The sequence below is a fragment of the Macaca fascicularis genome, chromosome 1, assembly GCF_037993035.2.
Source record: "Macaca fascicularis isolate 582-1 chromosome 1, T2T-MFA8v1.1".
NCBI lineage: Eukaryota > Metazoa > Chordata > Mammalia > Primates > Cercopithecidae > Macaca > Macaca fascicularis.
In genome coordinates, this window is record NC_088375.1 from 2,243,395 (window position 1) to 2,271,043 (window position 27,649).

Genomic DNA, 27,649 nt, shown 5'->3' on the forward strand with positions numbered 1-27,649 from the left:
TTCTTTAAACTGGATTGTCTTTATTATTGAGCTGATCTTTATAGATTATGAATATGAATCCTTATCAGATACATGATTTGAAAATTTTCCTCCCATTCCGTGGATTGTATTTTTCACATTATCGGTGTTCTTTGAAGCAGAAACATTTTAAATGTTGGCAATTTTATTGCTTTGCTTTAGATGGCATATCCAAGAATCCTTTGCCCAATCCAAGGCCATGAAGATTTATTCCTGTTCTTCTAAGGCTTTTATAGTTTTAGCTCTTACATTTATGCTTTTAATTCGAGGTAATGTTGTATATAGTAAGAGATCAATTTTTTTTTTTTTTTTTATAAAGAAACAGTCTCCCTTTGTCACCCAGGCTGGAGGGCAGTGGTATGATCATAGCTCACTGTAACCTCAAATCCCAGGCTCAGGCACTCCCCGTACTTCAGCCTCCAAAATAGCTAGGGCTATAGGTATGTGCCACTGTGCCCAACATTTTTTTTTTTTTTTAAATAGAGATAGGGTCTCACTATGTTGCCAGGCTGGTCTCAAACTCCTAACCTCAAGTTATCCCCCTACCTCAGCCTCCCAAAGAGTTGAGATTACAGGCATGAGCCACTGCATCCAGCCAATTTCATTCTCACATAGGTATCCAGTTCTCCCAGTATCATTTCTTAAAAAGGCTCTTCTTTTCCCCATTGGATGGTTCTAGCAGCTTTGTTGAAAATCAGCTGACCATAGATGTCAGGGTTTATTTTTGGACTCAATTCTATTAATTTGTATGTCTGCCCTTGTCAGTACCACACTGCCTTCATTACTGTTGGTTGGTATTAAGTTGTGAAATCAGGGAGTGTAAATTCCACTTTTTTCTTCATTTTCAAGATTGTTTTAGCTACTATGGGTCCTTTGCAATCCATATGAATTTCTGAAGCAGCTCATCATGGCCAGGCATGGCAGCTCACGCCTGTAATCCCAGCATTTTGGGAGGCCGAGATGGGTGGATCGCCTGAGATGAGGAGTTGGAGACCAGCATGATCAACATGGTGAAACCCCATCTCTAAGAAAAATACAAAAATTAGCCAGGCATGATGGGGGGCGCCTGTAATCCCAGCTACTCAGGAGGCTGGGGCAGGAGAATTGCCTGAACCCAGGAGGCAGAGGTTGCAGTGAGCTGAGACTGTGCCATTGCACTCCAGCCTGGGTGACAGTGAGACTCCGTCTCCAGAGGAAAAAAAAAAAAAAAATTAGCTCAGCATTTTCTACAAAGAAGTCGAGTGGGTTCTCACAGGGATCGCACTGGATCTGTATATTAGTTTGGTGAATTCTGCCTTCCAAATGACCGTAAGTCTTCTGATCCATGAACATAGGATGTTTTTCCAGTCTTCGGTTTCTTAGTTTCTTTCAATAAAGTCATATAGCTGGCGGGGACGGTGGCTCACGCCTGTCATCCCAGCACTTTGGAAGGCCGAGGCGGGCGGATCACGAGGTCAGGAGATCGAGACCATCCTGTCTAACACGGTGAAACCCCGTCTCTACTAAAAATACAAAAAACTAGCCGGGCGTGGTGGTGGTGCCTGTGTTCCCAGCTACTCAGGAGGCTAAGGCAGGAGAATGGTGTGAACCCGGGAGGCGGAGCTTGCAGTGAGCTGAGATCCGGCCACTGCACTCCAGCCTGGGCAGCAGAGCAAGACTGTCTCACAAAAAAAAAGAAAAAAGAAAAAAAAAAGAAAAAAAGTCATACAGCTTTCAGAGTGTGGTTTGTATTTCTTTCATTAAATGTATTCCTATTCTTTTATTATTTATTTATTTATTTTTGAGACAGTTTTTCACTCGTCACCCAGGCTGGAGTGCAGTGGCACAATCTCGGCTCACTGCAACCTCCGCCTCCCGGGTTCACGCCATTCTCCTGCCTCAGCCTCCCAAGTAGCTGGGATTACAGGCGCCCGCCACCACGTCCCGCTAATTTTTTGTATTTTTAGTACAGACGGGGTTTGACCGTGTTAGCCAGGTTGGTCTCGATCTCCTGACCTCGTGATCCACCTGCCTCGGCCTCCCAAAGTGCTGAGATTACAGGCTTCAGCCACCGCGTCCAGCCTTATATATATATTTTTTTATTTTTGTGGGTACCCATAAGAATGAATTCTATGTAACTGCCTCACAGTTAAAGGGAGGCAGAGCCACACGAGGAAGTATCAAGAACAGGCAAAAGAGAGGAGAGGGCAGGACTTACAGCGTTTGCCGTCGTTTCTGCAGGAAGCAATGGGCAGGGCAGAGGAGACAAGCTTCACAAGGTTAGGATTGGATAGTATGAATAATTTTCGTGGGCTCTGACCTGTAAGAGTGGTCTTTAGTTGTTTAGTACCTGGCCTTGGGGGTGATTTAAAGCAGGGGAAGTACTGGCTTGGTGTAGAGGAATTAGACAGAGGAGGTAGTTGGGGAAGTGGGTGTAGAGGAGTTAGACAGAGGAGGTAGTTGGGGATGTGGGTGTAGAGGAGTTAGACAGAGTAGGTAGTTGGGGATGTGGGTGTAGAGGAGTTAGACAGAGGAGGTAGTTGGGGATGTGGGTGTACAGGAGTTAGATAGAGGAGGTAGTTGAGGATGTGGGTGTAGAAGAGTTAGACAGAGGAGGTAGTTGGGGATATGGACTTTGATTGGTGCATAGGAGTTAGATAGAGGAGGTAGTTGGGGATGTGGGTGTAGAGGAGTTAGACAGAGGAGGTAGTTGGGGATGTGGGTGTATAGGAGTTAGAGGAGGTAGATGGGGATATGGATTTTGGCGTATACCAGTTAGACAGAGGAGGTAGTTGGGGATGTGGGTGTAGAGGAGTTAGACAGAGGAGGTAGTTGGGGATGTTGGTGTATAGGAGTTAGAGGAGGCAGATGGGGATGTGGGCTTTGATTGGTGTATAGGAGTTAGACAGAGGAGGCAGTTGGGGATGTGGGTGTAAAGGAGTTAGAGGAGGTAGATGGGGATATGGACTTTGGTGTATAGGAGTTAGACAGAGGAGGTAGTTGGGGATGTGGGTGTAGAGGAGTTAGACAGAGGAGGTAGTTGGGGATATGGACTTTGATTGGTGTGTAGGAGTTAGATAGAGGAGGTAGTTGGGGATGTGGGTGTAGAGGAGTACACAGAGGAGGTAGTTCGGGATGTGGGTGTAGAGGAGTTAGAGGAGGTAGTTGGGGATGTGGGTGTAGGGGAGTTAGACATAGGAGGTAGTTGGGGATGTGGGTGTAGAGGAGTTAGACAGAGGAGGTAGTTGGGGATATGGGTGTATAGGAGTTAGACAGAAGAGGTAGTTGGGGATTGGGTGTACAGGAGTTAGACAGAGGAGGTAGTTGGGGATGTGGGTGTAGAGGAGTTAGACAGAGAAGATAGTTGGGGATGTGGGTGTATAGGAGTTAGAGGAGGTAGTTGGGGATGTGGGTGTATAGGAGTTAGACAGAGGAGGTAGTTGGGGATGTGGGTGTAGAGGAGTTAGAGGGAGGAGGTAGTTGGGGATGTGGGTGTAGAGGAGTTAGACAGAGGAGGTAGTTGGGGATGTGGGTGTATAGGAGTTAGAGGAGGTAGATGGGGATATGGACTTAGGTGTATAGAAGTTAGATAGAGGAGGTAGTTGGAGATGTGGGTGTATAGGAGTTAGACAGAGGAGGTAGTTGGGGATGTGGGTGTAGAGGAGTTAGAAAGAGGAGGTAGTTGGGGATGTGGGTGTAGAGGAGTTAGACAGAGGAGGTAGTTGGGGATGGAGGTGTAGAGGAGTTAGACAGAGGAGGTAGTTGGGGATATGGACTTTGATTGCTGTGTAGGAGTTAGATAGAGGAGGTAGTTGGGGATGTGGGTGTAGAGGAGGTAGACAGAGGAGGTAGTTGGGGATGTGGGTGTAGAGGAGTCAGACAGAGGAGGCATTTGGGGATGTGGGTGTAGAGGAGTCAGACAGAGGAGGTAGTTGGGGATGTGGGTGTAGAGGAGTTAGAGAGAGGAGGTAGTTGGGGATGTGAGTGTAGAGGAGTTACACAGAGGAGGTAGTTGGGGATGTGGGTGTAGAGTAGTTAGACAGAGGAGGTAGTTGGGGATATGGGTATATAGGAGTTAGAGGAGGTAGATGGGGATATGGACGTAGTAGTATAGGAGTTACATAGAGGGGGTAGTTGGGGATGTGGGTGTAGAGGAGTTAGAGGAGGTAGTTGGGGATGTGGGTGTAGAGGAGTTGGACAGAGGAGGTAGTTGGGGAGGTGGGTGTATAGGAGTTAGAGGAGGTAGATGGGGATATGGACTTAGGTGTATAGAAATTAGATAGAGGAGGTAGTTGGGGATGTGGGTGTATAGGAGTTAGATAGAGGAGGTAGTTGGGGATATGGACTTTGATTGGTGTGTAGGAGTTAGACAGAGGAGGTAGTTGGGGATGTGGGTGTAGAGGAGTTAGAGGAGGTAGATGGGGATATGGACTTAGGTGTATAGGAGTTAGATAGAGGAGGTACCTGGGGATGTGAGTGTATAGGAGTTAGACAGAAGAGGCAGTTGGGGATGTGGGTGTAGAGGAGTTAGACAGAGGAGGTAGTTGGGGATGTGGGTGTATAGGAGTTAGATAGAGGAGGTAGTTGGGGATGTGCGTGTAGAGGAGTTAGATAGAGGAGGTAGTTGGGGATGTGGGTGTAGAGGAGTTAGAGGAGGTAGTGGGGGATGTGGGTGTAGAGGAGTTAGAGGAGGTAGATGGGGATATAGACTTAAGTGTATAGGAGTTAGATAGAGGTGGTAGTTGGGGATGTGGGTGTATAGGAATTAGACAGAGAAGGTAGTTGGGGATGAGGGTGTAGAGGAGTTAGACAGAGGAGGTAGTTGGGAATGTGGGTGTATAGGAGATAGAGAGAGGAGGTAGTTGGGGATGTGCGTGTAGAGGAGTTAGACAGAGGAGGTAGTTGGGGATGTGGGTGTAGAGGAGTTAGAGGAGGTAGTTGGGGATGTGGAGGTAGAGGAGTTAGACAGAGGAGGTAGTTGGGGATGTGGGTGTAGAGGAGTTAGACAGAGGAGGTAGTTGGGGATGTGGGTGTAGAGGAGTTAGACAGAGGAGATAGTTGGGGATGTGGGCGTAGAGGAGTTAGACAGAGGTGGTACTTGGGGATGTGGGTGTATAGGAGTTAGACAGAGGAGGTAGTTGGGGATGTGGGTGTAGAGGAGTTAGAGAGAGGAGGTAGTTGGGAATGTGGGTGTAGAGGAGTTAGACAGAGGAGGTAGTTGGGGATGTGGGTGTAGAGGAGTTAGACAGAGGAGGTAGTTGGGGATGTGGGTGTAGAGGAGTTAGAGGAGGTAGATGGGGATATGGACTTAGGTGTATATAAGTTAGATAGAGGAGGTAGTTGGGGATGTGGGTGTAGAGGAGTTAGACAGAGGAGGTAGTTGGGGATGTGGGTGTAGAGGAGTTAGACAGAGGAGGTAGTTGGGGATATGGACTTTGATTGGTGTGTAGGAGTTAGATAGAGGAGGTAGTTGGGGATGTGGGTGTAGAGGAGTTAGAGGAGGTAGTTGGGGATGTGGGTGTGGAGGAGTTAGACAGAGGAGGCAGTTGGCGATGTGGGTGTAGAGGAGTCAGACATAGGAGGTAGTTGGGGATGTGGGTGTAGAGGAGGCATTTGGGGATGTGGGTGTAGAGGAGTTAGACAGAGGAGGTAGTTGGGGATGTGGGTCTAGAGGAGTTAGACAGAGGAGGTAGTTCGGGATGTGGGTGTATAGGAGTTAGACAGAGGAGGTAGTTGGGGATAGGGTGTAGAGGAGTTAGAGGAGGTAGTTGGGGATGTGGGTGTAGAGGAGTTAGACAGAGGAGGTAGTTGGGGATGTGGGTGTAGAGGAGTTAGAGGAGGTAGTTGGGGATATGGACTTTGATTGGTGTGTAGGAGTTAGACAGAGGAGGTAGTTGGGGATGTGGGTGTAGAGGGGTTAGATAGAGGAGGTAGTTGGGGATGTGGGTGTAGAGGAGTTAAACAGAGGAGGTAGTTGGGGATGTGGGTGTAGAGGAGTTAAACAGAGGAGGTAGTTGGGGATGTGGGTGTAGAGGAGTCAGAGAGAGGAGGTAGTTGGGGATGTGGGTGTAGAGGACTTAGACAGAGGAGGTAGTTGGGTATGTGGGTGTAGAGTAGTTAGACAGAGGAGGTAGTTGGGGATGTGGGTGTACAGGAGTTAGACAGAGGAGGTAGTTGGGGATGTGGGTGTAGAGGAGTTAGAGAGAGAAGGTAGTTGGGGATATGGGTGTATAGGAGTTAGAGGAGGTAGATGGGGTTATGGACTTTGATTGGTGCATAGGAGTTAGATGGACGAGGTAGTTGGGGATGTGGGTGAATAGGAGTTAGACAGAGGAGGTAGTTGGGGATGTGGGTGTAGAGGAGTTAGACAGAGGAGGCAGTTGGGGATGTGGGTGTAGAGGAGTTAGACAGAGGACGTAGTTGGAGATGTGGGTGTATAGGAGTTAGACAGAGGACGTAGTTGGGGATGTGAGAGTAGAGGATTTAGACAGAGGAGGTAGTTGGGGATGTGGGTGTAGAGGAGTTAGACAGAGGAGGTAGTTGGGGATGTGGGTGTATAGGAGTTAGACAGAAGAGGTAGTTGGAGATTGGGTGTACAGGAGTTAGACAGAGGAGGTAGTTGGGGATGTGGGTGTAGAGGAGTTAGATAGAGCAGGTAGTTGGGGATGTGGGTGGAGAGGAGTTAGACAGAGAAGATAGCTGGGAATGTGGGTGTATAGGAGTGAGAGGAGGTAGATGGGGTTATGGACTTTGCTGTACAGGAGTTAGACAGAGGAGGTAGTTGGGGATGTGGGTGTATAGCAGTTGGATAGAGGAGGTAGTTGGGGATGTGGGTGTATAGGAGTTAGAGCAGGTAGTTGGGGATGTGGGTGCATAGGAGTTAGACAGAGGAGGTAGTTGGGGATGTGGGTGTAGAGGAGTTAGAGGGAGGAGGTAGTTGGGGATGTGGGTGTAGAGGAGTTAGACAGAGGAGGTAGTTGGGGATGTGGGTGTATAGGAGTTAGAGGAGGTAGATGGGGATATGGACTTAGGTGTATAGAAGTTAGATAGAGGAGGTAGTTGGAGATGTGGGTGTATAGGAGTTAGACAGAGGAGGTAGTTGGGGATGTGGGTGTAGAGGAGTTAGAAAGAGGAGGTAGTTGGGGATGTGGGTGTAGAGGAGTTAGACAGAGGAGGTAGTTGGGGATGGAGGTGTAGAGGAGTTAGACAGAGGAGGTAGTTGGGGATATGGACTTTGATTGCTGTGTAGGAGTTAGATAGAGGAGGTAGTTGGGGATGTGGGTGTAGAGGAGGTAGACAGAGGAGGTAATTGGGGATGTGGGTGTAGAGGAGTCAGACAGAGGAGGCATTTGGGGATGTGGGTGTAGAGGAGTCAGACAGAGGAGGTAGTTGGGGATGTGGGTGTAGAGGAGTTAGAGAGAGGAGGTAGTTGGGGATGTGGGTGTAGAGTAGTTAGACAGAGGAGGTAGTTGGGGATATGGGTATATAGGAGTTAGAGGAGGTAGATGGGGATATGGACGTAGTAGTATAGGAGTTACATAGAGGGGGTAGTTGGGGATGTGGGTGTAGAGGAGTTAGAGGAGGTAGTTGGGGATTTGGGTGTAGAGGAGTTGGACAGAGGAGGTAGTTGGGGAGGTGGGTGTATAGGAGTTAGAGGAGGTAGATGGGGATATGGACTTAGGTATATAGAAATTAGATAGAGGAGGTAGTTGGGGATGTGGGTGTATAGGAGTTAGATAGAGGAGGTAGTAGGGGATATGGACTTTGATTGGTGTGTAGGAGTTAGACAGAGGAGGTAGTTGGGGATGTGGGTGTAGAGGAGTTAGAGGAGGTAGATGGGGATATGGACTTAGGTGTATCGGAGTTAGATAGAGGAGGTACCTGGGGATGTGAGTGTATAGGAGTGAGACAGAGGAGGCAGTTGGGGATGTGGGTGTAGAGGAGTTAGACAGAGGAGGTAGTTGGGGATGTGGGTGTATAGGAGTTAGATAGAGGAGGTAGTTGGGGATGTGCGTGTAGAGGAGTTAGATAGAGGAGGTAGTTGGGGATGTGGGTGTAGAGGAGTTAGAGGAGGTAGTGGGGGATGTGGGTGTAGAGGAGTTAGAAGAGGTAGTTGGGGATGTGGGTGTGGAGGAGTTAGACAGAGGAGGCAGTTGGCGATGTGGGTGTAGAGGAGTCAGACATAGGAGGTAGTTGGGGATGTGGGTGTAGAGGAGTTAGAGAGAGGAGGCATTTGGGGATGTGGGTGTAGAGGAGTTAGACAGAGGAGGTAGTTGGGGATGTGGGTCTAGAGGAGTTAGACAGAGGAGGTAGTTCGGGATGTGGGTGTATAGGAGTTAGACAGAGGAGGTAGTTGGGGATAGGGTGTAGAGGAGTTAGAGGAGGTAGTTGGGGATGTGGGTGTAGAGGAGTTAGACAGAGGAGGTAGTTGGGGATGTGGGTGTAGAGGAGTTAGAGGAGGTAGTTGGGGATATGGACTTTGATTGGTGTGTAGGAGTTAGACAGAGGAGGTAGTTGGGGATGTGGGTGTAGAGGGGTTAGACAGAGGAGGTAGTTGGGTATGTGGGTGTAGAGTAGTTAGACAGAGGAGGTAGTTAGGGATGTGGGTGTACAGGAGTTAGACAGAGGAGGTAGTTGGGGATGTGGGTGTAGAGGAGTTAGAGAGAGAAGGTAGTTGGGGATATGGGTGTATAGGAGTTAGAGGAGGTAGATGGGGTTATGGACTTTGATTGGTGCATAGGAGTTAGATGGACGAGGTAGTTGGGGATGTGGGTGAATAGGAGTTAGACAGAGGAGGTAGTTGGGGATGTGGGTGTAGAGGAGTTAGACAGAGGAGGCAGTTGGGGATGTGGGTGTAGAGGAGTTAGACAGAGGACGTAGTTGGAGATGTGGGTGTATAGGAGTTAGACAGAGGACGTAGTTGGGGATGTGAGAGTAGAGGATTTAGACAGAGGAGGTAGTTGGGGATGTGGGTGTAGAGGAGTTAGAGGAGGTAGTTGGGGATGTGGGTGTATAGGAGTTAGACAGAAGAGGTAGTTGGAGATTGGGTGTACAGGAGTTAGACAGAGGAGGTAGTTGGGGATGTGGGTGTAGAGGAGTTAGATAGAGCAGGTAGTTGCGGATGTGGGTGGAGAGGAGTTAGACAGAGAAGATAGCTGGGAATGTGGGTGTATAGGAGTGAGAGGAGGTAGATGGGGTTATGGACTTTGCTGTACAGGAGTTAGACAGAGGAGGTAGTTGGGGATGTGGGTGTATAGCAGTTGGATAGAGGAGGTAGTTGGGGATGTGGGTGTATAGGAGTTAGAGCAGGTAGTTGGGGATGTGGGTGCATAGGAGTTAGACAGAGGAGGTAGTTGGGGATGTGGGTGTAGAGGAGTTAGAGGGAGGAGGTAGTTGGGGATGTGGGTGTAGAGGAGTTAGACAGAGGAGGTAGTTGGGGATGTGGGTGTATAGGAGTTAGAGGAGGTAGATGGGGATATGGACTTAGGTGTATAGAAGTTAGATAGAGGAGGTAGTTGGAGATGTGGGTGTATAGGAGTTAGACAGAGGAGGTAGTTGGGGATGTGGGTGTAGAGGAGTTAGAAAGAGGAGGTAGTTGGGGATGTGGGTGTAGAGGAGTTAGACAGAGGAGGTAGTTGGGGATGGAGGTGTAGAGGAGTTAGACAGAGGAGGTAGTTGGGGATATGGACTTTGATTGCTGTGTAGGAGTTAGATAGAGGAGGTAGTTGGGGATGTGGGTGTAGAGGAGGTAGACAGAGGAGGTAGTTGGGGATGTGGGTGTAGAGGAGTCAGACAGAGGAGGCATTTGGGGATGTGGGTGTAGAGGAGTCAGACAGAGGAGGCATTTGGGGATGTGGGTGTAGAGGAGTCAGACAGAGGAGGTAGTTGGGGATGTGGGTGTAGAGGAGTTAGAGAGAGGAGGTAGTTGGGGATGTGAGTGTAGAGGAGTTACACAGAGGAGGTAGTTGGGGATGTGGGTGTAGAGTAGTTAGACAGAGGAGGTAGTTGGGGATATGGGTATATAGGAGTTAGAGGAGGTAGATGGGGATATGGACGTAGTAGTATAGGAGTTACATAGAGGGGGTAGTTGGGGATGTGGGTGTAGAGGAGTTAGAGGAGGTAGTTGGGGATGTGGGTGTAGAGGAGTTGGACAGAGGAGGTAGTTGGGGAGGTGGGTGTATAGGAGTTAGAGGAGGTAGATGTGGATATGGACTTAGGTATATAGAAATTAGATAGAGGAGGTAGTTGGGGATGTGGGTGTATAGGAGTTAGATAGAGGAGGTAGTTGGGGATATGGACTTTGATTGGTGTGTAGGAGTTAGACAGAGGAGGTAGTTGGGGATGTGGGTGTAGAGGAGTTAGAGGAGGTAGATGGGGATATGGACTTAGGTGTATAGGAGTTAGATAGAGGAGGTACCTGGGGATGTGAGTGTATAGGAGTTAGACAGAGGAGGCAGTTGGGGATGTGGGTGTAGAGGAGTTAGACAGAGGAGGTAGTTGGGGATGTGGGTGTATAGGAGTTAGATAGAGGAGGTAGTTGGGGATGTGCGTGTAGAGGAGTTAGATAGAGGAGGTAGTTGGGGATGTGGGTGTAGAGGAGTTAGAGGAGGTAGTGGGGGATGTGGGTGTAGAGGAGTTAGAAGAGGTAGTTGGGGATGTGGGTGTGGAGGAGTTAGACAGAGGAGGCAGTTGGCGATGTGGGTGTAGAGGAGTCAGACATAGGAGGTAGTTGGGGATGTGGGTGTAGAGGAGTTAGAGAGAGGAGGCATTTGGGGATGTGGGTGTAGAGGAGTTAGACAGAGGAGGTAGTTGGGGATGTGGGTCTAGAGGAGTTAGACAGAGGAGGTAGTTCGGGATGTGGGTGTATAGGAGTTAGACAGAGGAGGTAGTTGGGGATAGGGTGTAGAGGAGTTAGAGGAGGTAGTTGGGGATGTGGGTGTAGAGGAGTTAGACAGAGGAGGTAGTTGGGGATGTGGGTGTAGAGGGGTTAGATAGAGGAGGTAGTTGGGGATGTGGGTGTAGAGGAGTTAAACAGAGGAGGTAGTTGGGGATGTGGGTGTAGAGGAGTCAGAGAGAGGAGGTAGTTGGGGATGTGGGTGTAGAGGAGTTAGACAGAGGAGGTAGTTGGGTATGTGGGTGTAGAGTAGTTAGACAGAGGAGGTAGTTGGGGATGTGGGTGTAGAGGAGTTAGACAGAGGAGGTAGTTGGGGATGTGGGTGTAGAGGAGTTAGAGAGAGAAGGTAGTTGGGGATATGGGTGTATAGGAGTTAGAGGAGGTAGATGGGGTTATGGACTTTGATTGGTGCATAGGAGTTAGATGGACGAGGTAGTTGGGGATGTGGGTGAATAGGAGTTAGACAGAGGAGGTAGTTGGGGATGTGGGTGTAGAGGAGTTAGACAGAGGAGGCAGTTGGGGATGTGGGTGTAGAGGAGTTAGACAGAGGACGTAGTTGGAGATGTGGTTGTATAGGAGTTAGACAGAGGACGTAGTTGGGGATGTGAGAGTAGAGGATTTAGACAGAGGAGGTAGTTGGGGATGTGGGTGTAGAGGAGTTAGACAGAGGAGGTAGTTGGGGATGTGGGTGTATAGGAGTTAGACAGAAGAGGTAGTTGGAGATTGGGTGTACAGGAGTTAGACAGAGGAGGTAGTTGGGGATGTGGGTGTAGAGGAGTTAGATAGAGCAGGTAGTTGGGGATGTGGGTGGAGAGGAGTTAGACAGAGAAGATAGCTGGGAATGTGGGTGTATAGGAGTGAGAGGAGGTAGATGGGGTTATGGACTTTGCTGTACAGGAGTTAGACAGAGGAGGTAGTTGGGGATGTGGGTGTATAGCAGTTGGATAGAGGAGGTAGTTGGGGATGTGGGTGTATAGGAGTTAGAGCAGGTAGTTGGGGATGTGGGTGCATAGGAGTTAGACAGAGGAGGTAGTTGGGGATGTGGGTGTAGAGGAGTTAGAGGGAGGAGGTAGTTGGGGATGTGGGTGTAGAGGAGTTAGACAGAGGAGGTAGTTGGGGATGTGGGTGTATAGGAGTTAGAGGAGGTAGATGGGGATATGGACTTAGGTGTATAGAAGTTAGATAGAGGAGGTAGTTGGAGATGTGGGTGTATAGGAGTTAGACAGAGGAGGTAGTTGGGGATGTGGGTGTAGAGGAGTTAGAAAGAGGAGGTAGTTGGGGATGTGGGTGTAGAGGAGTTAGACAGAGGAGGTAGTTGGGGATGGAGGTGTAGAGGAGTTAGACAGAGGAGGTAGTTGGGGATATGGACTTTGATTGCTGTGTAGGAGTTAGATAGAGGAGGTAGTTGGGGATGTGGGTGTAGAGGAGGTAGACAGAGGAGGTAGTTGGGGATGTGGGTGTAGAGGAGTCAGACAGAGGAGGCATTTGGGGATGTGGGTGTAGAGGAGTCAGACAGAGGAGGCATTTGGGGATGTGGGTGTAGAGGAGTCAGACAGAGGAGGTAGTTGGGGATGTGGGTGTAGAGGAGTTAGAGAGAGGAGGTAGTTGGGGATGTGAGTGTAGAGGAGTTACACAGAGGAGGTAGTTGGGGATGTGGGTGTAGAGTAGTTAGACAGAGGAGGTAGTTGGGGATATGGGTATATAGGAGTTAGAGGAGGTAGATGGGGATATGGACGTAGTAGTATAGGAGTTACATAGAGGGGGTAGTTGGGGATGTGGGTGTAGAGGAGTTAGAGGAGGTAGTTGGGGATGTGGGTGTAGAGGAGTTGGACAGAGGAGGTAGTTGGGGAGGTGGGTGTATAGGAGTTAGAGGAGGTAGATGGGGATATGGACTTAGGTATATAGAAATTAGATAGAGGAGGTAGTTGGGGATGTGGGTGTATAGGAGTTAGATAGAGGAGGTAGTTGGGGATATGGACTTTGATTGGTGTGTAGGAGTTAGACAGAGGAGGTAGTTGGGGATGTGTGTGTAGAGGAGTTAGAGGAGGTAGATGGGGATATGGACTTAGGTGTATAGGAGTTAGATAGAGGAGGTACCTGGGGATGTGAGTGTATAGGAGTTAGACAGAGGAGGCAGTTGGGGATGTGGGTGTAGAGGAGTTAGACAGAGGAGGTAGTTGGGGATGTGGGTGTATAGGAGTTAGATAGAGGAGGTAGTTGGGGATGTGCGTGTAGAGGAGTTAGATAGAGGAGGTAGTTGGGGATGTGGGTGTAGAGGAGTTAGAGGAGGTAGTGGGGGATGTGGGTGTAGAGGAGTTAGAGGAGGTAGATGGGGATATAGACTTAAGTGTATAGGAGTTAGATAGAGGTGGTAGTTGGGGATGTGGGTGTATAGGAATTAGACAGAGAAGGTAGTTGGGGATGAGGGTGTAGAGGAGTTAGACAGAGGAGGTAGTTGGGAATGTGGGTGTATAGGAGATAGAGAGAGGAGGTAGTTGGGGATGTACGTGTAGAGGAGTTAGACAGAGGAGGTAGTTGGGGATGTGGGTGTAGAGGAGTTAGAGGAGGTAGTTGGGGATGTGGAGGTAGAGGAGTTAGACAGAGGAGGTAGTTGGGGATGTGGGTGCAGAGGAGTTAGACAGAGGAGGTAGTTGGGGATGTGGGTGTAGAGGAGTTAGACAGAGGAGGTAGTTGGGGATGTGGGTGTAGAGGAGTTAAACAGAGGAGGTAGTTGGGGATGTGGGTGTAGAGGAGTTAGACAGAGGAGGTAGTTGGGGATGTGGGCGTAGAGGAGTTAGACAGAGGTGGTACTTGGGGATGTTGGTGTATAGGAGTTAGACAGAGGAGGTAGTTGGGGATGTGGGTGTAGAGGAGTTAGAGAGAGGAGGTAGTTGGGAATGTGGGTGTAGAGGAGTTAGACAGAGGAGGTAGTTGGGGATGTGGGTGTAGAGGAGTTAGACAGAGGAGGTAGTTGGGGATGTGGGTGTAGAGGAGTTAGAGGAGGTAGATGGGGATATGGACTTAGGTGTATATAAGTTAGATAGAGGAGGTAGTTGGGGATGTGGGTGTAGAGGAGTTAGACAGAGGAGGTAGTTGGGGATGTGGGTGTAGAGGAGTTAGACAGAGGAGGTAGTTGGGGATAAGGACTTTGATTGGTGTGTAGGAGTTACATAGAGGAGGTAGTTGGGGATGTGGGTGTAGAGGAGTTAGAGGAGGTAGTTGGGGATGTGGGTGTGGAGGAGTTAGACAGAGGAGGCAGTTGGCGATGTGGGTGTAGAGGAGTCAGACATAGGAGGTAGTTGGGGATGTGGGTGTAGAGGAGTTAGAGAGAGGAGGCATTTGGGGATGTGGGTGTAGAGGAGTTAGACAGAGTAGGTAGTTGGGGATGTGGGTCTAGAGGAGTTAGACAGAGGAGGTAGTTCGGGATGTGGGTGTATAGGAGTTAGACAGAGGAGGTAGTTGGGGATAGGGTGTAGAGGAGTTAGAGGAGGTAGTTGGGGATGTGGGTGTAGAGGAGTTAGACAGAGGAGGTAGTTGGGGATGTGGGTGTAGAGGAGTTAGAGGAGGTAGTTGGGGATATGGACTTTGATTGGTGTGTAGGAGTTAGACAGAGGAGGTAGTTGGGGATGTGGGTGTAGAGGAGTTAGACAGAGGAGGTAGTTGGGGATCTGGGTGTAGAGGAGTTAAACAGAGGAGGTAGTTGGGGATGTGGGTGTAGAGCAGTCAGAGAGAGGAGGTAGTTGGGGATGTGGGTATAGAGGAGTTAGACAGAGGAGGTAGTTGGGTATGTGGGTGTAGAGTAGTTAGACAGAGGAGGTAGTTGGGGATGTGGGTGTACAGGACTTAGACAGAGGAGGTAGTTGGGGATGTGGGTGTAGAGGAGTTAGAGATGGAAGGTAGTTGGGGATATGGGTGTATAGGAGTTAGAGGAGGTAGATGGGGTTATGGACTTTGATTGGTGCATAGGAGTTAGATGGACGAGGCAGTTGGGGATGTGGGTGAATAGGAGTTAGACAGAGGAGGTAGTTGGGGATGTGGGTGTAGAGGAGTTAGACAGAGGAGGCAGTTGGGGATGTGGGTGTAGAGCAGTTAGACAGAGGACGTAGTTGGAGATGTGGGTGTATAGGAGTTACACAGAGGACGTAGTTGGGGATGTGAGAGTAGAGGATTTAGACAGAGGAGGTAGTTGGGGATGTGGGTGTAGAGGAGTTAGACAGAGGAGGTAGTTGGGGATGTGGGTGTATAGGAGTTAGACAGAAGAGGTAGTTGGGGATTGGGTGTACAGGAGTTAGACAGAGGAGGTAGTTGGGGATGTGGGTGTAGAGGAGTTAGATAGAGGAGGTAGTTGGGGATGTGGGTGTAGAGGAGTTAGACAGAGAAGATAGTTGGGGATGTGGGTGTATAGGAGTTAGAGGAGGTAGATGGGGATATGGACTTTGGTGTATAGGAGTTAGACAGAGGAGGTAGTTGGGGATGTGGGTGTATAAGAGTTAGATAGAGGAGGTAGTTGAGGATGTGGGTGTATAGGAGATAGAGGAGGTAGTTGGGGATGTGGGTGTATAGGAGTTAGACAGAGGAGGTAGTTGGGAATGTGGGTGTAGAGGAGTTAGGCAAAGGAGGTAGTTGGGGATGTGGGTGTAGAGGAGTTAGACAGAGGAGGTAGTTGGCAATGTGGGTGTAGAGGAGTTAGAGGAGGTAGATGGGGATATGGACTTAGGTGTATATATGTTAGATAGAGGAGGTAGTTGGGGATGTGGGTGTAGAGGAGTTAGACAGAGGAGGTAGTTGGGGATATGGACTTTGATTGGTGTGTAGGAGTTAGATAGAGGAGGCAGTTGGCGATGTGGGTGTAGAGGAGTCAGACATAGGAGGTAGTTGGGGATGTGGGTGTAGAGGAGTTAGAGAGAGGAGGTATTTGGGGATGTGGGTGTAGAGGAGTTAGACAGAGGAGGTAGTTGGGGATGTGGGTCTAGAGGAGTTAGACAGAGGAGGTAGTTCGGGATGTGGGTGTATAGGAGTTAGTCAGAGGAGGTAGTTGGGGATAGGGTGCAGATGAGTTAGAGTAGGTAGTTGGGGATGTGGGTGTAGAGGAGTTAGACAGAGGAGGTAGTTGGGGATGTGGGTGTAGAGGAGTTAGAGGAGGTAGTTGGGGATATGGACTTTGATTGGTGTGTAGGAGTTAGACAGAGGAGGTAGTTGGGGATGTGGGTGTAGAGGAGTTAGACAGAGGAGGTAGTTGGAGATGTGGGTGTAGAGGAGTTAAACAGAGGAGGTAGTTGGGGATGTGGGTGTAGAGGAGTCAGAGAGAGGAGGTAGTTGGGGATGTGGGTGTAGAGGAATTAGACAGAGGAGGTAGTTGGGGATGTGGGTGTAGAGTAGTTAGACAGAGGAGGTAGTTGGGGATGTCGGTGTATAGGAGTTAGACAGAGGAGGTAGTTGGGGATGTCGGTGTATAGGAGTTAGACAGAGGAGGTAGTTGGGGATGTGGGTGTAGAGGAGTTAGAGGAGGTCGTTGGGAATGTGGGTGTAGAGGAGTTAGACAGAGGAGGTAGTTGGGGATGTGGGTGTAGAGGAGTTAGACAGAGGATGTAAATGGGGATGTGGGTGTAGAGGAGTTAGAGGAGGTAGTTGGGGATGTGGGTGTAGAGCAGTTAGACAGAGGAAGTAGTTTGGGATGTGGGTGTAGAGGAGTTACACAGAGGAGGTAGTTGGGGATGTGGGTGTAGAGGAGTTAGACAGAGGAGGTAGTTGGCGATATGGACTTTGATTGGTGTGTAGTAGTTAGATAGAGGAGGTAGTTGGGGATGTGGGTGTAGAGGAGTTAGACAGGGGAGGTAGTTGGGGATATGGCTTTAGAGGAGTTAGACAGAGGTGGTACTTGTGGATGTGGTTGTATAGGAGTTAGACAGAGGAGGTAGTTGGGGATGTGGGTGTATAGGAGTTAGAAAGGGGAGGTGTTTGGGGATGTGGGTGTATAGGAGTTAGACAGAGGAGGTAGTTGGGGATGTGCGTGTAGAGGAGTTAGACAGAGGAGGTAGTTGGGGATATGGGTGTATAGGAGTTAGAGGAGGTAGATGGGGTTATGGACTTTGATTGTTGCATAGGAGTTAGATGGTGGAGGTAGTTGGGGATGTGGGTGAATAGGAGTTAGACAGAGGAGGTAGTTGGGGATGTGGGTGTACAGGAGTTAGACAGAGGAGGCAGTTTGGGATGTGGGTGTAAAGGAGTTAGACAGAGGACGTAGTTGGAGATGTGGGTGTATAGGAGTTAGAGGACGTAGTTGGGGATGTGAGAGTAGAGGATTTAGACAGAGGAGGTAGTTGGGGATGTGGGTGTAGAGGAGTTAGACAGAGGAGGTAGTTGGCGATGTGGGTGTATAGGAGTTAGACAGAAGAGGTAGTTGGGGATTGGGTGTACAGGAGTTAGAGGAGGTAGTTGGGGATGTGGGTGTAGAGGAGTTAGATAGAGCAGGTAGTTGGGGATGTGGGTGTAGAGGAGTTAGACAGAGAAGATAGCTGGGAATGTGGGTGTATAGGAGTGAGAGGAGGTAGATGGGGTTATGGACTTTGGTGTACAGGAGTTAGACAGAGGAGGTAGTTGGGGATGTGGGTGTATAGGAGTTAGATAGAGGAGGTAGTTGGGGATGTGGGTGTATAGGAGTTAGAGCAGGTAGTTGGGGATGTGGGTGTATAGGAGTTAGACAGAGGAGGTAGTTGGGAATGTGGGTGTAGAGGAGTTAGACAGAGGAGGTAGTTGGGGATGTGGGTGTAGAGGAGTTAGAGGGAGGAGGTAGTTGGGGATGTGGGTGTAGAGGGGTTAGAGGGAGGAGGTAGTTGGGGATGTGGGTGTATAGGATTTAGAGGGAGGAGGTAGTTGGGGATGTGGGTGTACAGGAGTTAGACGGAGGAGGTAGTTGGGGATGTGGGTGTAGAGGAGTTAGACAGAGGAGGTAGTTGGGGATGTGGGTGTAGAGGAGTTAGACAGAGGAGGTAGTTGGTGATGTGGGTGTAGAGGAGTTAGACAGAGGAGGTAGTTGCGGATATAGTCTTTGATTGGTGTGGATGAGTTACACAGAGGAGGTAGTTGGGGATGTGGGTGTAGAGGAGTTAGACAGACGAGGTAGTTGGGGATGTGGGTGTAGAGGAATTAGACAGAGGAGGTAGTTGGGGATGTGTGTGTAGAGGAGTTAGACAGAGGAGGTAGTTGGGGATGTGGGTGTAGAGGAGTTAGACAGAGTCTGTAGTTGGGGATGTGGGTGTATAGGATTTAGAGGAGGTTTTGGGATGTGGGTGTAGAGGAGTTAGAGGAGGTAGTTGGGGATGTGGATGTATAGCAGTTAGAGGAGGTAGATGGGGATATGGACTTAGTAGTATAGTAGTTAGATAGAGGGGGTAGTTGGGGAGGTGGGTGTAGAGGACTTAGAGGAGGTAGTTGGGGATGTCAGTGTAGAGGAGTTAGACAGAGGAGGTTGTTGGGGAGGTGGGTGTATAGGAGTTATAGGAGGTAGATGGGGATATGGACTTAGGTGTATAGAAGTTAGATAGAGGAGGTAGTTGGGGATGTGGGTGTATAGGAGATAGACAGAGGAGGTATCTGGGGATGTGGGTGTAGAGGAGTTACAAAGAGGAGGTAGTTGGTTATGTGGGGGTAGAGGAGTTCGACAGAGGAGGTAGTTGGGGATATGGACTTTGATTGGTGTGTAGGAGTTAGAGGAGGTAGTTGGGGATGTGGGTGTAGAGGAGTTAGACAGAGGAGGTAGTTGGGGATGTGGGTGTACAGGAGTTAGACAGAGGAGGTAATTGGGGATGTGGGTGTAGAAGAGTTACACAGAGGAGGTAGTTGGAGATGTGGGTGTATAGGAGTTAGACAGAGGACGTAGATGGGGATGTGCATGTAGAGGATTTAGACAGAGGAGGTAGTTGGGGATGTGGGTGTAGGGGAGTTAGACAGAGGAGGTAGTTGGGGATGTGGGTGTATAGGAGTTAGACAGAAGAGGTAGTTGGGGATTGGGTGTACAGGAGTTAGACAGAGGAGGTAGTTGGGGATGTGGGTGTAGAGGAGTTAGATAGAGGAGGTAGTTGGGGATGTGGGTGTATAGGAGTTAGACAGAGGAGGTTGTTGGGGATGTTGGTGTAGAGGAGTTAGACAGAGGAGGTAGTTGGGGATGTGGGTGTATAGGAGTTAGAGGGAGGAGGTAGTTGGGGATGTGGGTGTAGAGGAGTTAGAGGAGGTAGTTGGGGATGTGGGTGTAGAGGAGTTAGACAGAGGAGGTAGTTGGGGATGTCGGTGTAGAGGAGTTAGACAGAGGAGGTAGTTGGGGATGTGGGTGTAGAGGAGTTAGACAGAGGAGGTAGTTGGGGATGTGGGTGTAGACGAGTTCGACAGAGGAGGTAGTTGGGGATGTGGGTGTAGACGAGTTCGACAGAGGAGGTAGTTGCGGATATGGACTTTGATTGGTGTGTAGGAGTTACACAGAGTCGGTAGTTGGGGATGTGGGTGTAGAGGGGTTAGACAGAGGAGGTAGTTCGGGATGTGGGTGTAGACGAGTTAGACAGAGTCTGTAGTTGGGGATGTGGGTGTATAGGAGTTAGAGGAGGTGTTGGGATGTGGGTGTAGAGGAGTTAGAGGAGGTAGTTCGGGATGTGGATGTATAGTAGTTAGAGGAGGTAGATGGGGATATGGACTTAGTAGTATAGGAGTTAGCTAGAGGGGGTAGTTGGGGAGGTGGGTGTAGAGGAGTTAGAGGAGGTAGTTGGGGATGTCGGTGTAGAGGAGTTAGACAGAGGAGGTAGTTTGGGAGGTGGGTGTATAGGAGTTAGAGGAGGTAGATGGGGATATGGACTTAGGTGTATAGAAGTTAGATAGAGGAGGTAGTTGGAGATGTGGGTGTATAGGAGTTAGAGGAGGTAGATGGGGATATGGACTTAGGTGTATAGAAGTTAGATAGAGGAGGTAGTTGGAGATGTGGGTGTATAGGAGATAGACAGAGGAGGTAGTTGGGGATGTGGGTGTAGAGGAGTTAGAAAGAGGAGGTAGTTGGTTATGTGGGGGTAGAGGAGTTAGACAGAGGAGGTAGTTGGGGATATGGACTTTGATTGGTGTGTAGGAGTTAGATGGAGGAGGTAGTTGGGGATGTGGGTGTAGAGGAGTTAGACAGAGGAGGTAGTTGGGGATGTGGGTCAGAGGAGTTAGACAGAGGAAGCAGTTGGGGATGTGGGTGTAGAGGAGTTAGACAGACGAGGTAGTTGGGGATTTGGGTGTAGCAGAGTGAGACAGAGGAGGTAGTTGGGAATGTGGGTGTATAGGAGTTAGATAGAGGAGGTAGTTGGGGATGTGGCTGTATAGGAGTTAGATAGAGGAGGTAGTTGGGGATGTGGGTGTAGAGGAGTTAGACAGAGGAGGTAGTTGGGGATGTGGGTGTAGAGGAGTTAGACAGAGGAGGTAGTTCGGGATGTGGGTGTAGAGGAGTTAGACAGAGGAGGTAGTTGGGGATGTGGGCTTTGATTCGTGTGTAGGAGTTAAATAGAGGAGATAGTTGGGGATGTGGGCTTTGATTGGTTGGTTTGCACATGAAAGGCAAGTTGTTTGCCATCTCTAGGAATCTGATAGCCCTGGTGAGCTGCAGGACATCAAACCATCATAAAGGATAGATCTCCATAGGATTCCACAGTGAATAGTGCTATGTTTTCCTGGGGAGATATAAGACATAGCGACTCATAATCATGACATAATCATGATTGGTAATGTGGGGAAGTAAATAAATGTCTCAAAGCTTCTATATGTATGTATGTATTTTTTTCATACCTACAGAGAAAATTTTAAAATACAATTAATACAGTAATTTCCATTGTTGAACCAACTTTGAAGCCCTAGGATAAATTCCATTTGGTCATGGTATGCAATTCTTTTTGTATGTTGCTGGATTTAGTTTCATAGTATTTTGTTGAGGATTTTTGCGTGTATATTCATAAGAGATAATGGTTTGTAATTTTGTTTTTTCTTTTTGAGATGGAGTGTCGCTCTGTCGCCCAGGCTGGAGTGCAGTGGCGTGATGTCAGCTCACTGCAACCTCTGCCTCCTGGGTTCAAGCGATTCTCCTGCCTCAGCTTCTTGAGTAACTGGGATTACAGGCTCCCGCTACCACGCCTGGCTAATTTTTGTATTTTTAGTAGATACACGGTTTTACCATGTTGGTCAGGCTGGTCTTGAACTCCTGACCTCGTGATCTGTCTTCCTGAGCCTCCCAAAGTGCTGGGATTACAGGCATGAGCCACCGTGCCTGGCATGTATTTTTGTGTTTGTTTTTTGTTTTTTTGAGACGGAGTCTTGCTCTGTGGCCCAGGCTGGAGTGCAGTGGCTCAATCTTGGCTCACTGCAAGCTCTGCCTCCCAGGTTCATGCCATTCTCCTGCCTCAGCCTCCCGAGTAACTGGGACTACAGGCGCTGCCACCACGTCCGGCTAATTTTTTTGTATTTTTAGTAGAGACGGGGTTTCACCGGGTTAGCCAGGATGGTCTCGATCTCCTGACCTCAGGATCCGCCTGCCTTGGCCTCCCACAGTGCTGGGATTACAGGCGTGAGCCACCGCGCCCAGCCAGCATTTCTACTTCTATGTCTTCCCTTGTTCTAGGTCTATTTAGATTTTTTTCTTGAGTCAATTTCTGTTATTTCTGCCTTTGTAGGAATTTATTTCATCTAAGTTATCTAATTTGTTGGTGTTCAGTTGTTCAAAGTATTCCTTTATTATCCTTTCTTTAATCATAGTTTTCTTTCGTTCTGTGAATATGTTTATAATGACTACTTTAAAAGTCTTTTTCTGATGAATCCTGCATCTGGTCACTCTGTTTTTGTTGCCTGTTTCTTCCCCAGTGTATGGATCATACTTCCCTGTTACTTTGCGTGCCTCCTAACTTTTCCTTAGAAACTGGACATTGTAGATGTATTGTAGCGGCTCTGGCTACTAGCTCTGCCTCTCCTCTGTGGCTTGTTCCTTTTAACTTTTATTTGCCAGTTTGTTTAGTGACTGGCTGAATTGTTTTAGGAAAGTCTCTTATGGCCCCCAGCGCCCACCCTTGTTCCTTAGGGAAGCACAGTTTTGGGTCCACCCCAGTCACGCTGGGAGAACAATGGTTTTGGTAGGTCCCCCTTACTGTCTTTCCTTGCCCATGCCCAGCTGTAAACTTCACTCTTTGCTGTCTGATTATTGTTTTCAACAATGTCCTGGGGTATAAATTGCTTTACAAATGAATCCCATCAAATTCTTTCTTTGAAGGGAAGTTTCTAAAACCAGTGTTTGATACTTTTGACCTTCCAACTATCTTATTCTCCAGTTCGTCCCTGCCAGTTAGAGGGCGTACACTTTTACTTGTATGTGACTCTCTTCTCTGCTGTCTTTCATCCCAACTTCCACCACTCCCCAGGGCATCCTTAGGCTTGAACTTCCCCAATCTATTACAAATGAAGTCAGTTCCTTTAGGAAGAGATGTTAGGCACCAGGGGTTGTATGGCCTAATTATCGCCTCAGGCAAAATCTCTAAGCCAGGACTCTGGAAACAGATGTGTGAACAATAGTCAACTGCTCTTCACATGACATGCCTGCTCTAGGAGCAGAGTACTCCGTGGAGGTGGGGTCCTAGCCTAAGGTCCTCTCAGCTTGTCTCCCCTGGTGTTCAACCATCTCAGGACCCAGGGCAAAAGTAGTCAGTACTCCAGTAAGCTCAGCATGCTGCAACCAAAACAGAGCCTCCATTCCTCGAGTGGGAGCTGGGTGTGAAAGGGAGACCCCCAGTTAACCTGACACTTGACCTCACTAACAGGTAGAGAGAGGCAGAATGAGAAATGCTAATATCTCGATCTTCCTGGGAAGAAAGTCCTCCAGCTGGGATCTGGAGCAGAGACAGAACCGTGTGTTACTGGCTCCAGACGTCTGGAGTGGAGTCTCCACCTTCCTGAGCTGGCAAAGGAAAGGAAAGAAATGATCTCGCTTAAAATACCACAAACTCTTTTCTTACCAAATTTTAGTACATTTTCTTGAATAGATGCTTTTTTTTTTTTTTCTTTTTGAGACAGAATCTCACTCTGTCACCCAGGCTGGTGTGCCATTGTGCCATCTCAGCTCACTGCAGCCTCCACCTCCCAAGTTCAAGCGATTCTTATGCCACAGCCTCCTGAGTAGCTGGGATTAGAGGCGTCCGCCACCACACCCAGATAATTTTTATATTTTTTAGTAGAGAGGGGGTTTCACCATGTTGGCCAGGCTGGTCTCGAACTCCTGACCTCAAGTCATCCGCCCGCCTCAGCCTCCCAAAGTGCTGGGATTACAAGTGTGAGCCATTGCACCTGGCCACGAATAGATGTTTCTTCACATGCTGTTTGTCCTTAGGACCATTTCTAGAGGTTTTAAAAGGTGTTTTTTCTTCCATTTGTTTGTGTCCTCTTTTATTTCACTGAGCAGTGGTTTGTAGTTCTCCTTGAAGAGGTCCTTCACATCCCTTGTAAGTTGGATTCCTAGGTATTTTATTCTCTTTGAAGCAATTATAAATGGAAGTTCATTCGTGATTTGGCTCTCTGTTTGTCTGTTATTGGTGTATAAGAATGCTTGTGATTTTTGCACATTAATTTTGTATCCTGAGACTTTGCTGAAGTTGCTTATCAGCTTAAGGAGATTTTGGGCTGAGACAATGGGGTTTTCTAAATATACGATCATGTCATCTGCAAACAGGGACAATGTGACTTCTTCTTTTCCTAACTGAATACTCTTGATTTCTTTCTCTTGCCTGATTGCCCTGGCCAGAACTTCCAACACTATGTTGAATAGGAGTGGTGAGAGAGGGCATCCTTGTCTTGTGCCAGTTTTCAAAGGGAATTTTTCCAGTTTTTGCCCATTCAGTATGATATTGGCTGTGGGTTTGTCATAAATAGCTCTTATGATTTTGAGATACATTCCATCAATACCGAATTTATTGAGCGTTTTTAGCATGAAGGGTTGTTTCCCTATTTAATAAATGGTGCTGGGAAAATTGGCTAGCCATAAGTAGAAAGCTGAAACTGGATCCTTTCCTTACTCCTTATACAAAAATTCATTCAAGATGGATGGGAGACTTAAATGTTAGACCTAATACCATAAAAACCCTAGGAGAAAACCTAAGTAATACCATTCAGGACATAGGCATGAGCAAGGACTTCATGTCTAAAACACCAAAAGCAACGGCAACAAAAGCCAAAATTGACAAATGGGATCTCATTAAACTAAAGAGCTTCTGCACAGCAAAAGAAACTACCATTAGAGTGAACAGGCAACCTACAGAATGGGAGAAAATTTTTGCAATCTACTCATCTGACAAAGGGCTAATATCCAGAACCTACAAAGAACTCAAACAAATTTACAAGAAAAAAACAAACAACCCCATCAAAAAGTGGGCAAAGGATATGAACAGACATTTCTCAAAAGAAGACATTCATACAGCCAACAGACACATGAAAAAATGCTCATCATCACTGGCCATCAGAGAAATGCAAATCAAAACCACAATGAGATACCATCTCACACCAGTTAGCATGGCAATCATTAAAAAGTCAGGAAACAACAGGTGCTGGAGAGGATGTGGAGAAATAGGAACACTTTTACACTGTTGGTGGGATTGTAAACTAGTTCAACCATTATGGAAAACGGTATGGCGATTCCTCAAGGATCTAGAACTAGAAGTACCATATGACCCAGCCATCCCATTACTGGGTATATACCCAAAGGATTATAAATCATGCTGCTATAAAGACACATGCACACGTATGTTTATTGCAGCACTATTCACAATAGCAAAGACTTGGAATCAACCCAAATATCCATCAGTGACAGACTGGATTAAGAAAATGTGGCACATATACACCATGGAATACTATGCAGCCATAAAAAAGGATGAGTTTGTGTCCTTTGTAGGGACATGGATGCAGCTGGAAACCATCATTCTCAGCAAACTATCACAAGAACAGAAAACCAAACACCGCATGTTCTCACTCATAGGTGGAAACTGAACAATGAGAACACTTGGACTCGGGAAGGGGAACATCACACACCGGGGCCTATTGTGGGGAGGAGGGAGGGGGGAGGGATGGCATTGGGAGTTATAGCTGATGTAAATGATGAGTTGATGGGTGCTGACGAGTTGATGGGTGCAGCACACCAACGTGGCACAAGTATACATATGTAACAAACCTGCACATTATGCACATGTACCCTGGAACTTAAAGTATAATAATAAAAAAATAAAAAATTAAAAAATTAAAAAATAAAAGGTTTTTTTTTTTCATTTTTTAATTGATAACTTTTCACTAGTTTTACTGAGGAGTTCACCAGTTATGCAGGAATTCAGTCTCTCCACTACTGTAGTTATTGTTATTAGTATAGTTGGGTGTTAGAGAGCCAGCTCTTCTCAGAAAGTTAGTATGACTAGAGACAGCCTGTCAGAAATTCCGAGGGAGTGCAGGAACAACTGCTTGTCGTAACAACTGCTAGAAGTAACACAGTTAGAGAACAAACTGAGGGGAGGGTACGTTTGTGGCTTAACTTCTTAGTAGGTATGAAGACTTGCAAAACAACGAACTTGGATAACAAAGAGACACTGGAATGAGTGACTCTGAATTTGTAATTTGACTGTAGAGAGAGAAGAATTCGGGGAGCAAATGTGTGATTTCCATGCATTCCAGAACCACCACCACTATACAGGACCCTAAGAACCCAGAGCATGTGAAGACATTTACTTTTGACCTGGCGTATTGGTCTCACGATGGATTTCTAAAGGATAAAGATGGTGTCCTTATTTCAGCTGATCCTAGTAGTAAATTTGCAGGCCAGGTAAGTTGCTTTAAAACACAGCTTCACTGTCAGTTTTTTGTTGTTTTATTTTTGATGATGTGTTCACAGTGTGAAAGTACAATAATTTTATGCAAGCATCAATATATGCTTCCATATGAGAATTTGACTTTAAATTTACTCCTTTTCTATGCTGAATATGAGGTCCAAAACTACAGCTATTGCCTAAGTAATGTTTAGATACTCAAATCAGTTCCTTTGCCAACGTACTGACATACCTTGAAAAAAGCATGATATGACAAGCAAAATAAGCAAACTGTGTGAGGCACTGAGCATCTGAGAACTTCTGTTTTAATGAGCATTTATCATGTGCTGTGCACTGCTCTGCCTTAAAGTTGCTCACAATTTGGTTTGGGGAGAGAGGCAAGAAAAGTGCACTCAGATGTTACAGGTTCCGTGATCAGATGTATGGGATACAGTGGGGTACGAAGGTGAGGTGGTCATTCAATCTAGACAGGATATTTGGTGAATGGTTTAATAAAGGCTGTGATGTTTAGGCTGAGTTTTGACAGACAAGGAGAAACAGTTATGGGGAGGAAATGAACACAGCCTCAGTGACCTGTGGGACAATCTTAAACTCCACACGTCACTGGAGTCACAGAAGAAATGGGAGGGGTGTGTGTGCAAGAAATACTTGAGGAATTTATGGCTGAAATTTTCCCAAATTTGATGGAAACTACAAACCCACAGGTCTAAGAAGAGCAATGAGTCCTAAGTAGAATAAACACAAGGAAAATCACAGTAAGCCCCATTTTAATTAAATTGCTATAATCCAGTGATAACATCTTAAAAACAAGTGAGAAAAGATGGAGGAACAACAAGAATGGCAGCAGATACATTGTCAGAACTTTGTGAGCTAGAACACAAGGGAGAGACTTAAGAGCTGAAAGCAGTTCTCAGGCTTGGGCAGGAGCAGTAGTTCATGCCTGTAATCCCAGCACTTTGAGAGGCCGAGGCAGGTAGATCATTTGAAGTCAGGAGTTCAAGACCAGCCTGGCCAACATGGTGAAGCCCCATCTCTCCAAAAAATACAAAACAAAACTAGTTGGGCATGGTGGCACATGCCTGTCATCACAGCTACTAGGGAGGCTGAGGCAGGAGAGTTGCTTGAATCCAGGAGATGGAGGTTGCGGTGAGCCAAGATCGCACCACTGCACTCTAGCCTGGGTGACAGAATGAGACTCCACCTCAAAAAAAAGAAAATAAATTCTCAACCTAGAACACTGTGCCCAAGAAATTTTTTTTCTAATTTTGAATCTTTCAGAAAGATCATTGATTGTCAAAGCAAGAATAATAAATTCTGTTGGGATTCAAAACAAATACAGAAATAAAATATGACAACACTAGAAAAAGGAGACAGGTACCAGAAGTATATTAAGATTTTGCATTATATAGGAAGTAATATAATATTTGAAAATAAAATATTTTAAAGAAATCTATTGTAACCCTAGAGCCCAGGGTTTGTTACAAACACAGGGTGATGTTTTATTAACATCAGTTAATAAAAACATTAAAAATCCATTACTAGTAAACATACATAATATAAAAATATTTTTATGAAAAGTAATTTTTTTTTATTATTATTTATTTATTTTGAGATGGAGTCTCCCTCTGTCACCCAGGCTGGAGTGCAGTGGCACAGTCTCGGCTCACTGCAACCTCTACCTCCCAGGTTCAAGCAGTTCTCCTGCTTCAGCCTCCCAAGTAGCTAGAATTACAGGCGCCCGCCACCACACTCGGCTAATTTTTGTATTTTTAGTAGAGACGGGATTTCACCATGTTGGCCAGGCTGGTCTAGAGCTCCTGACCTCAAGTCATCTGCCCACCTCAGCCCCCAAAAAGGCAGGTCCTCTCAGCTTGTCTCCCCTGGTGTTCAACCATCTCAGGAC

The 27,649-nt window shown here is 47.3% G+C and overlaps 1 protein-coding gene across 1 annotated transcript in view; it reads left to right on the top strand.

The window, feature by feature from the left end:
- Nucleotides 1-27,649, top strand: part of LOC102122566 (kinesin-like protein KIF28P) — an 85,271-nt gene that overhangs the window by 3,283 nt on the left and 54,339 nt on the right. The window contains 1 exon segment of the mRNA XM_074038335.1: nucleotides 25,548-25,742. Within this exon segment, the coding sequence (XP_073894436.1) occupies nucleotides 25,548-25,742 (195 nt within the window).